The following is an 11,681-nucleotide window of genomic DNA, read 5'->3' as shown; positions in this document are numbered from 1 at the left end:
ACACGAGGACACCCAGATCCCTAGTAAAGCATATACAGACCATATGAAACCGCAGACAGGCAGTGGCACATGCCATCACAAAGAGATGTGTAGACACAAACGTCTATAAACAGACATGGTCACCCAGAGATGGGTGCGTGCACACACCCTCCCTTACAAAATTAAATGCATCAGACATACACACAAGCTCGTGTAGCCAGACCCAGAGTCTCTCTCTCTCTCTTGCCCCACCATAAGTCACAGGGGGAGATGGGAGGGTCCTCCCTGAGGCCCACACACATACACACACATCTCAAAGAGTAAAACTCCCTTTCCTATCACAGAGGAAACTAAAACTCTGAAGAAAATGGGAGTCCAGGAGGGAGAGAGGGCCAAAGGCAGGGAATGGGAGGTTAATCCAAGATCTCCTGCTTGCCCACCCCCCAGTTGGCTTAAGATTCCCACCAGAGGGTGGGCCAGAGGGTGCTCCCACATTCGGCAGATCCCCCCATCCCCAGCTAGAAGACCCCCCCAAACCAGTCACAAGAACTCTGCCCCAGCCCTCCAGCCCTTGTGGAAGGGGTTCCCAAAAATACCTCCTAAAAGGTAATGGCTGTCTCCCTCAGAGAGTGCCAGGTAGCCCCTGTGTGGAGGGGTGAGCCAGGAGACCTTGATACATGTGGGGGGCACTGGTGTGGACTCCAGGGCAGTGGCGGGGCTTCAGATAGGACCACCCAGATTTCTGCCTGTCTCCCTCTCTCAACTTCTCTCTGTCTGTGCTGAAATAATGACTCCCTCTTCAATAGTCTCCTGCCCCACCCCCCACAACTCTCCTTGGTAGTCGAAGGTATGATTTGATACAAGGAACCTCTGGCACAGGCTCCTCAAATGCACATCTGCCCCAAGCATAGACCCCCTCCCTCCTTCAGGGTGCCCCTCCAGTCTTCTGACCAGTCCTGCCCTCTACCCACACCCTCACCTTTGTTCCCAGCCACAGTGGGGGCTCCCCTGCTCAGCTCTGGACCTTGGAAAAGGTACCAAGTGTCAAATGGCTACCAGAATCTCTCCACAGACAACTTTTGGGGGCCAAAAACAGCAGGAAAAGGATGGGGCGGGGAGAGGAGAGAGCCACCCTTGTCCGAGCCCCCACCCCACGCTCTGGCACCCCCAGCACTCACCCAAGAGCATTCTCTGCCTTTGGAGGCACCGCTGAGCGCAGTCTGAGGAGCAAATGAAACCAGCCAGAGAGTGACAGAGGGAAGGGGTGGGGATGTGAGGGACAGGAGGGGAGGGCAGAGGGAGGGACTCCTGCTCTTGCTGGAAAGCAGCGGTTGCAGGGTCCTTTCTCCCCCCGCCTGGAAGCAGCTGCCTGTTCCCTAGTTTCTCCCATCCCAGCCAGGGTGGAAAACACAGAGCACTTCCGGCCCCACGGGTGGAGAATGGGGCAACTGTGGGGACTGGGGACAGGGGGCGGCATCCATCCCCCTCCTCCAGAGAATCCCTCTCTAGTGCCTCTTGTACTTAAGTGCAGAGTTGACCTTGCCTATAGAGACTTCCAGAAAGGATGTGCGGCCAGCCCCTTCCCAGAGTGCCAGAAAGTTCTTGCTGAACTTTGCAGCTCTGCCTTGGGGCTTACTGTTGCAGGATCCCCCATTCTCCTGTCCAGCCTTACTCATCCTCTGGCCCACCATCCCCTTACATTTTACCTCCTTTGCTGAAGGGGAAACTGAGGCCCAGGGAGGTGTGACCACTACACCCCAGAGCACTGGCCATGGTGGTGTAGGAAGGGAGCCCCAGGCAACTTGCCCTTCTTAGTCCGGTGCCTGGACCGTTGGATCTACTACCTGGGCAATGCCAGGTGGGGTAGGGGTGTTCATCTGGTCAGCTAGAACTCCTGACCCCGCTCCCCTGCTCCAGACCCTTCCCTACCCCCAGGCTCAGCTCTCCCCCCATTTGCTCTTTCCTCCCCCTCCTCTTCCTAACTAAGGCCAGCTCTCTACTCACCAGAGCACCTGGGGGCTGGTGGGGGGAGGGGGTGGAATGGAGGAGAGGACAGGCCAACCCACAGCTGGATCCAGTCTGGCATTCCAAGCCCAGGCCCAGCGCTAACCCCCACCCCCTCAGCATCCTGTCTCCACCAGACAATAACCTGTAATCTCTGGAGAAGCCAGTACAGCCGGCAAAGGGTCTGGGGAGGGGTTGGCAGCAGCAGCTCCTGAAAACAGGTTTGTTAGGAAGAGGCTCTGGGGGAAGGAAGGAAACTCAAGCCCAGGGCTAATTAACCCACCCAGACACAGACAGAATCTTTGTCTTCTTGAGGGCAGGGATCTAAGCTAAGCCCCCTAATTCTCCACCCAGACAACCTTGCATTTCCTGGTGGTCTCAGGTAGGGGGGAGTGTCTGATGGTCAGGTTCACACCTGGGGGAGGGGGAGGTGACGGCTGTCTAGGGAGAGTGAGGGGCACTTCTATCACCTGCCACTTAAGGAGAACAGCAGCAGGAGACTCTGGTTAGACTACAACAAGAACTTACCGGTGGCCTTGAGCTGAGCCCTATGTCTCCAAAACATGCACCCAAAGGCCTTGGGATGGATTGCGGGGCACTGAAGAGGAATCAGCAGCCCAGGGAGATACAGAAACGATGGGGGGACAGGCTGGAGGGTTTCCAGGGCTTCCTGATGGGACTGAAATTAATCCATCTGCGGGGAATGGGGGGGTGAGGAGCTCATCAAGCCGGTGACTCAGGCGTGACCTGAGCTCAAGGTCTTTGATCTCTGGGGCTCAGAATGCAGCAAGAGGCTTGTCTCTCAAAGACTCAGGAGATGGAGAGTCTGATTAGAACAGGAGCTAGGGGAGGTCTGAGGGTACAGGCAACAGCCTCCACCCACCACTCTGACCGCTGGCCACCCCCAAAGCCATGGAGTCTTTGCCCCGAAATCCATTATCATCTGAGTTCATCTCTGTGTTCCTGTCCCACTTAGTGTCTACTCTGCACTCCCCACCCAAGGCCCCCCTGGCCTGTTCAGAACTTAAGTCATTTCCAAAATCCCCTTCTCTCTTCTCTCTGTTCCGGTGTCATGTTGCACTGGTGATGGTAGATGTGGGGGGTGTGGGGGTTGCGGTGAATTGTATGGCTGGGTCAGTCCTGCCAAGAGAAGGGAGGGATTGGCTTTGGGAGACTTCCCTCCCCTCCCCAGCCAGGTGAGGCCCAGTGGGGGAATGGCTGGCATCTCCCCATTTTTCAGTGGAGGTACCAAGGCACAAGGCAGAGGAGAGTCTATGAGTTCTGAAAGCTGTGACATCATCTGGGAGCCAGCCTGCCTTCTCTGGTCATCCCCTCACCACATTCCTAAAACATCCAGGCCCAGAATCTCGTCGTATGTACTACTCTCCTCAGCAGCAGCAGGACTAGGGTGGGCAAGTCGGACACACTGGGATCTGAACCCGCTTTGTGGCTTTGGGTGTGTTGCTTACATTCTCTGAGCTCCAGCATCCCAGTGTAAAGTGAGAAGTGAGCACCACCATCTCCTGGAGTGGCTGGGTGAGGGGGGGAATGCCTTGCCTCCCAAACAGTTTGGGTCCTAAGCAGATGCCTCCAGATCCCTGTGTCCTGTGCAGGCCCAGCATTCACAGTAGAGGCTGAGGCTAAGAGGGACGAGCCAGCAAACCTTTTTGCAGATGTTCAAGAACAACCTAAAATTGTTTGGGGTGTGCGTTTGTGCATGCGTGCGTGCATGGTGGTCAGCGGGGTCACTGAGTTCAACCTTATTGGGGCAGAGGAGCCCGGTGCTCGCAGAGCCCACCCTGTGGGAGGAAGGGCAAGGGGGGCAGGGGAAGATGGCTCAAGACACATTCCTGCAGGAGGGAAGGGCCTGCTGCATAGGAGACAGATGGGGTGGAGGGTGGGTGGGGGAAGTTGGGGCAGCATGTGGGGGGAGGGGTTAGGGGAAGTCTGGGGTACCTGCCATTTCCCCATCCTGTACCCCCTCCCAAGTGTTCCAGGCTCATTTAGGTGTGGCTGAGCAAGGAAGCCTCTGACCTAAGCACTGGCGAGGAGGCTCAGGGAAGAAAGAGTCTCCGTCACCCCCTCCCATGGGTGTCCTAAGGGACATGAGGAGGAGAGGGTCCCCACCTCACTGCCTGTGATGGCCTGTCACCGTGCAAGCTGCCAGCCTCACAGACCCCTAATCAGAGTGACAGCTCCAGGAGGCCTCCCAGTGCGGCCTTCCCACCCCCACACCTTCAGTACCCTTCCAGCGAATGAGTGGTCCCCCTAGCTGCCACCCGGCTGAGACTTCACGTGTCTAACTGCAGAGCCGTGTGTTAAAGGCTCCTTACACTTTGCCTCAAGCCTCTTGAAGGTTTCTGTGTGACTCTTCCGTTCAGAGGCCGAGGCTGCCCCCAGTCAGCTGCATCCTCAGGGTCCTCTGCTCTGGCCCAGTCCCCACCAAGGGCTGGGAGAGGCCTTCGGCATGGCTGAGGGCCCCTTACCCCCAGTCCTCACCCCAGGGCAGCTGCTGGGGCTTCCTCTCCCACCCCCAGCTCTCAGAGAGCCAAGGAGACAGGAGAAATCCATGAGAGTGTGTGGAGTGGCCTGGAGTAGGCTTAGAAATAATGAGGCCAACGGACAACAGGTTCTTAGCTGGGACCCCCAAATTCCCGGGTTCCCACAAATCTGAGGACCCTTGATCCCTGCCCTAGGCCCAGCTGTCACCCTCCCATGCTCCCACAGCCCAACCCCCTCTCTCATCAGGGCAGTGAGAAAGGTCTGCCCCCATGGCTGCCGCCCCCTCTGAGCTGTGCTTGTGCCCAAGGGCAGGCTCCAAGCACCCCTCTGAGCACCCCTCTGGGCAGAATCCTGGCACAGGCCACCACAGATGACTGCAGGGACAGCAACTCACTTTCCATTTTGTAATCTGGAGAGGAGGAGCAGGCATCCCGTCTCCTGGTGTCCCCACAAACCTACCCAGAACTCTGGGGATGAGGACATGATGGGCAGAGACTTTTCAGTGGAAGAAACCATCTGGGTTAAAATGATTGAGGAAAGCAAGACCAGGCTTCTAATGGTTTTATTGCTGGCTGACTGGGTTATCTTGGGCCAGACATTTAATGTCATAAATCATAGGATACCACTTGTGAAACAGATCTACCTACCCCTCCTAATTTCATAAAGTACTCTGGCTTACATAAAAACAAGTCAATTCTAAAGAATTGGGGGAAGCCCAGAGGGAAGCCCAGAGAAGGGGTTCCCATCCCTGTGACCCCTCTCCCTCTGGCCACATCTCGTGCTTTAGCCTTTTCTCCTCGCACGCCACCTGTTCTCTCCATGGGGGCACGGTGGGCAGGAAGAGAGAGAGGGAGGATTGTACCCCAGGATCTGCCGTCCAGAAGCAGGGCTAAAGAGGCTACTCTGGGGCTGGACGGCAGATCCTGGGGCAGACCCAGGCCAGACTCGCCTTCCCCACCCCCTACTGCCCTCCAGGCCTGCTTCCCTTCTGAGGATGGCACTGCCTGGCACAGCATCACCTCACCTGGAGTCATCCTGGACACCTCCCTCTCCACATCTCTCTGTCCCCGAGTCCTGTTGCTTCTGCTACAGAAAAGACACCAGAATCTATGTCCTGCTTCTTCTCACGTACCCCCAAGTCTTAACCTTCCCTCTTGCCAGAGACATCTAAAAACTCTAATGACTCCTGCTCAGAGCCCTTCAGGGACACCCATCACCTTCAGGACAAAGGCTAAGCCCCCAGTCTGGCTGTGAGGCCCTTCCAGCTGGTTCCCACTCACCTTTGGCTGTGCCCACCACTCCCGGAAGGCCACGACAGGCCTCAGATCGCAGAGCACTGGCTCTAGTTGTTTCTCTGCCTGGAATTCCCTTTCCGTCTCCGAAGTCCAACATCAACATCATTTCTCTGAAGTTTCCCCTGACTTCTGTCAATTCCCTTCTGCCTCTGACTTCCCCAAGCACCATCTACCCGCCTCTTTGGAACCTGCTATTATCTTGGACAAACTTGTCTGCCTGTGTCTTCAGACCTTTCTTGACAGGCAGGTTTGCCACCTTTGAAAAATGCGAATTCCTCGGCAAATCCCATATGTTTTCAGTTACACGCAGAATCTAAAAAAGTCAGTCTCAGGGCACCTGGGTGGCTCAGTCCATAAAGCGGCTGCCTTCGGCTCAGGTCATGATCCTGGGCTCCTGGGATGGAGCCCCTGGATTGGGCTCCCTGCTCAGTGGGGAGACTGCTTCTCCCTCTCCTCCCCACTGGTACTCTCTCTTGCTATCTCTGGTTCTCTCTCAAATCAATAAATAAAATCTTTTTTAAAAAAATCTAAAAAGTTTGTCTCGGAGAAATAGGGATTAGAGTCATGGTGGTCAGGGGTTGGGGGTGGGGGCAATGGGGAGACGCTGATCAAGGGTATAAATTCCAAGCTATCAGATAAATAAGATCTGGGGATCAAATGCACAGTATGGTGACTGTAATTAACAATCCCATTTTACACACTTACATTGGGAGCTGTTAAATGCTATCGACACTCACAATCATAATTATGTGAGGGGATGGAGATGTTGAATAACCTTATTGTGGTAATCATTTTGTATTACACAGGTGCATCAAGTCATCATATACCTTAAATTGACGTATATGTCAATAATATCTTAATAAAGCTGGAAAAAAGTAAAAATACGAATCCTCCAAACAGCAGCTTGCCTAGTTGATTTCTATAAATAGCTAAAGATGGGGCGCCTGGGTGGCTCAGTGGGTTAAGCCGCTGCCTTCGGCTCAGGTCATGATCTCAGGATCCTGGGATCGATCGAGTCCCGCATCGGGCTCTCTGCTCAGCAGGGAACCTGCTTCCCTCTCTCTCTCTGCCTGCCTCTCTGTCTACTTGTGATCTCTCTCTCTGTCAAATAAATAAATAAAATCTTTTAAAAATAAATAAATAAATAAATAGCTAAAGATGAATGAGTGACTTTTGAACACACACACACACACACACACACACTCCAGAAATATCCATATAGTCAGATACACTCTTTCTCAGAATCACACCCTTGGTGCCCAGCCCCAAGCACTCGGGTGGAGGAGGTGGTACCAGCCCTCAGGCCATCCCCTGCCTTTGCTTATGCGGTGACCTCTGCCTGCAGTGTCCTTTCTTCCCATGCCCCTGTTCCAAAGCTCAGTGTGTCCCCCTTCTTCCAGGAGGCCTTTCCTGGTGTCCCCAGGTATAATCGCCCCTTCTCCCTTTGTACCCACACGTGGCACCCACAACACTATTTGCTCTTTTTGTGGCTGTCTCAGACCAAAAGACAGACTCCATCTTGGAGTAGGACGGTGAGGAGTCCAAAGGGGATTTGTCCCCAGACCCCAGCACAGTGACAGAAATGCAGTGGGTGTCCCGTGAATATTTGCCAAAACAACAATGTAGCCCTCTGGCAAAGCTCCTGACCCGGGCTGCAAAGTAGGTTTCCAGTGGCTGCTCCCGAGAACCAGGTAGAAGTTCTGGCCTTCCCCCACCTCCCACACTGGGCCTAGTTCTGGACTTGTTTCCCCTGCCAGCCAAGCAGCCTGCCTCTCCTCGTTTTCCCCATGGCCCCCACGTGTCTGTCAGCTCAAATCACCCTCATGAATGCATTCACCCATTTCCCCCAGAAATCTGTCTTATAGCCAGCAGCCCCTTCAGCTCACAGCCAAACCTCTGCAAAGTCACCCCAGCCAGGGAGAGGCAGAAATCCTGGCCAGGAGTCCAGCCGCTAGAGGAGGAGTGGCTTCCCCTGTCTGTCCCTCAGCTGGAGGGCCGTGCACCTTGCTGACCCCAAACTTCAGAGACTAGAGCAGAGGCCCAGGCTATCCCTTGTCAGAAAGGCTATCCCTGCTGGGGGGCTCCAGACTGGAGAAAGGCTGCTTAGGGGTCCTGACCCCCCAGAGACCTCACAAGGAGAGCTCTCACACCCTAAAAAGAGCTCAAGAGAAGTCCTCAGTCCTAAAGACCCTCGGGTCCTAAGAGACCCCATGGGGGGCTGTCCTGATGTATCGGGGTGACTTCCAACCGTGAGGACCCATTGAAGGCACCCCAGACCCAACATTCCCCCCACCCCCAAGAGAGCCCACGGCCCCAGAGCCTCTCACGGGGCCCAGATGGAGCCCGTAGGAGCATCGCCCCTCTGCACTGACCTGGCCCGGTGGGGGTCTTCCCCAAGCTGAGCTGCCTTAGCCGCCGCTGGTGGGCGCGCCCCCCGCAGTGCACCTGGGCCTGGGCTGCTGAGTTCAGCTGGATGTTGCAAACGTCACAGAGCGTGTAGGATGGCCGTTTTCTTTCCCGCTTGGGCTTAGGCAGTTCTGGGGGCCGAGGGGGGCACTCCGTAGCTCCAGATACGGGGGGCTCTTTCTCACCTGGGGGAGAGGGGCTCAGTGGCCGCTTCATACCTGAGCAGAGAGAGAGGGAGACAAGTCAACAGGCTTGAGTACTGTGAGCACACAGAAGGAGCGAGAGGGGCTCAAGACCCGGAGACAGACACCTGTGCCCTGTGTCCCAGATGAAGCTCCTCAGCTTTTGGACATCCCCAGCCCAAGGGTGGCAAAGGGAATGTGACAGGGTCCGCTTCAAACAAAGCAGCATTAAAACACTGGAAGAATGTCTGGAATGGTCTGGAAGACGGTCACGAATGTCCACACACCGAGAGGCCGACACCTGGGGACTCGGCTCAGAGAGGAAGACTTGGATGTTGGGGAGCAGCCAGGGAGAGGTAGCAGTAAGGTTAGGGGAGTCGTCACAGTGCAGGAAGCCAGGGCCCTATTCTCGGCCTCGCAGCAGGCGCTAACAATCCTGTGATAGGCAGGCATGTGGCGCTTACTGTAGCTGCTAGCCAGAGGGCTGACTACAGAAACCCTACCTCCCTACGCCCAGTGCCCAGCCGGTGACATTCACAAACGTTGACAGTGTGTGAAACCATCCCCACCCCTGGCCCACGTGGTTCCAGATGTCCCTCGCTGTGGGGGCCACCCAGGCTGTGGCAACAGTTGATATTTTCGGTAGTGACCTGGGCCCTGCTGCCCGCGTCTACGGAACACAGCCTTTTCACACACTCACACACACATGTACCCACACGTGCGCGCGCGCGCGCGCGCGCACACACACACACACACACACACACACACATCCCTTCCAGGCCCCTCAGCTGCCACACACCATCTTTCCGTTCCGATTCACTTCTCTGGAACCTTCCTGCTTGACTCCTCGGCTCTCACCTGCTCTCTTCTGGGGTTGCCAACTCTCTTCCTCACACTGAACAGTCTTCCTTTTCACTTCCTGGATCTGTGTGTGTGCTCTCTGCTGGGGCTGCACACGGTTGGGGGGGGTGCTCCCTGAGGGCCTGGCCTGAGCCTCCCTCACCTCCTCTGAGGGGACAGAGAATTCCCGAGCTCGGGGACATGTGAACTTCCTCACAGCCCTCAGAAGAAATCCACCCTGAGGAACCCTTGACTTCGGACCTGTGGCTTCCAGGACTGTGAGGCAATATGTTTCTGTTGTGGAGGCCACCTGGTTGGTGGTACTTTGTTGCCATTGCCCTAGGAAACGGGTGCATGGGAGGTCTGACCTGTCCGCTTTTGGAGGTGCCCAGTGGCTTGAGGGGCAGAGGTCCCCAAACCCGGTGGAGCGGCGAGGGTGCAGTACCAGAGACAGGCTCCAGGTGGCGCAGCGACCATCTAGCAGGTAGCGAAGGGGGGAAACTTCATACCCCTCCTGGAGGGGAGGACCCCCCTTCTCCGCACTCCGGCCGCCCCTAGCCCGAGCCATGCCAACCTCCCAGGCGCTGTGTCGGGGGTGCAGGGCACAGTCCTGCCCACAGAGGGCATCCTGGGAGGTTACTGCCCTCACCTTGTGAGCGATCCCCTCCTGGGCGGCCCAGAATCCCCACCTACTTTCAGCACTCTCTCACCTCCACGGGGAGGTCATCAGAGCTCTGGTCCTGCCTGCACAAGTCTTCCCCTACCCTCCCAGCAGGAGGAAGAAGCCAGAAAAAATACCGCTTGCAAGTGGTTTTTCTTGGGTGGGGAGGGGGTCCTCGGCTTGCCAGTGGGGAAGAGGCTTCAGGGGAATGAGCTTTTCCTGGCCAGGCCTGTCCCGCCAGTGAGGGGATGGGGAGACTTTGAAATCTCGGTGCCATTTATGACAGGCGGGCTGAGGACACGGCCCAAGAGAGCCGACAAGTATCTGCCAGGGGGCTGATTAAACCTCTGTGATATACAGCCTCTGGGCTCACGGGGCCTGCCTGGATTCAGTGCTAATTGTGCTCCCTGGCTGGGCTGCCAGCCTGCCGTAACCTGCCCGGCCTGACCCAGCCTTCCCAGCTGTCCCCTGAGGAGCCACGCTCCAGCTATGACTCCCAGCCAGAAACTGGGGAGGGGTGGACACTCTTGAGGGCACACACGCATCTGTCTGACCCCTGCCATGAGCCTCGGCTGGCCAGCACCCCCTGCCCTCGCTCCCCTAAAGCAGCAGCATGACTCGCCCTCACTGGACCTACACGAGGACAGGACCTGTCTCCCACGTCCTCTTTAACAGAAGAGGAAACTGAGTCCCAGAAGAGGGGAGTGGACTTGCTTCAAAGTACATGGAAAGAGGGGCGCCTCAGTGGCTCAATGGGTTAAGCCTCTGCCTTTGGCTCAGGTCATGATCTCAGGGTCCTGGGATCAAGCCCTGAATAGCACTGGGCTCTCTGCTCAGCAGGAAGCCTGCTTCCCTCTCTCTCTGCCTGCCTCTCTGCCTACTTGTGATCTCTGTCAAATAAATAAATAAAATCTTTTTAAAAAAATTAAAAAGGACGTGGAAAACAGTGAAGAGCTGCTTCTAGAAGCTTCCTTGCCTCCCTCTTTACCCAGCTGACCAGGCCACGTCTTTAGAATTACGACCGCATTTATTGAGAGCTTACTATGTGCCAGGTGCTTTGCACATAGGATCTCTTTTAAACTTCATAACAACCCTGTGAGGTGGGCACTATTATTAACCTATTATCCCACTTCCTAGATTAGAGAACAGGCATCGAGAAGTTTCATAGCTAGATGGGGAACCTACACTTGTCTGATCCTGGAGCCCAAGTCCTTAACCGCTGCCCCATTCCCCCTCTCCTTAAAGGCTGCCAAGTCCTCTTTTGAACTTCTGGGTGGGGAGGGGGTTTTACAAATTCTGGGAAAGACTCCTGGGGGGACTTGGGGGTGCTCAGCCCCTAACAGGCTGGAGTGCCTGGCAGGGAGGGGCCACACCCTGGCAAGAAGGGGCTGGAGCCAGAGAGGCTGGAGCCAGAGAGGCTGGGAGAGAGGGACTTGAAGAAGGGGGGAGAACTGAACCTGAACTAAGTTCTGGAAAAGACCAAGTGAAAGTGCAGAAAAACAGCATGGATGGGGGCGCCTGGGTGGCTCAGTAGGTTAAAGCCTCTGCCTTCGGCTCAGGTCATGATCTCAGGGTCCTGGGATCGAGCCCCACATCGGGTTCTCTGCTCAGCGGGAAGCCTGCTTCCTCCTCTCTCTTTCTGCCTGCCTCTCTGCCTACTTGTGATCTCTGTCAAATAAATAAAATCTTAAAAAAAAAAAAAAAAAAAAAAAAAAAAAACAGCATGGATGTACCCAGGTGTCTGACTGTCTGTGATTTGCACAGACAAAGCTCTCTTGCTCCCCCCTTCCCTAAGAGAAGGCCAAGGCTGCA

The 11,681-nt window shown here is 55.7% G+C and overlaps 1 protein-coding gene across 6 annotated transcripts in view; it reads right to left on the bottom strand.

The window, feature by feature from the left end:
* ZNF385C (zinc finger protein 385C) overlaps positions 1–11,681 on the bottom strand; it is a 50,831-nt gene that overhangs the window by 20,415 nt on the left and 18,735 nt on the right. For all 6 annotated transcript variants that reach the window (XM_047707887.1, XM_047707892.1, XM_047707888.1 and 3 more), the window contains exon 2: positions 8,153–8,404. In XM_047707887.1, the coding sequence (XP_047563843.1) occupies positions 8,153–8,402 (250 nt within the window). In that variant the 5' untranslated portion in view covers positions 8,403–8,404. The remainder of the gene's footprint in view (positions 1–8,152; positions 8,405–11,681) is intronic.

This window comes from Lutra lutra, chromosome 16 (assembly GCF_902655055.1).
Source record: "Lutra lutra chromosome 16, mLutLut1.2, whole genome shotgun sequence".
In the NCBI taxonomy this organism is placed as follows: Eukaryota; Metazoa; Chordata; class Mammalia; order Carnivora; family Mustelidae; genus Lutra; species Lutra lutra.
The sequence above is the reverse complement of the archived record's forward strand: the minus strand, read 5'-3'. Positions and strand labels throughout refer to the sequence as shown.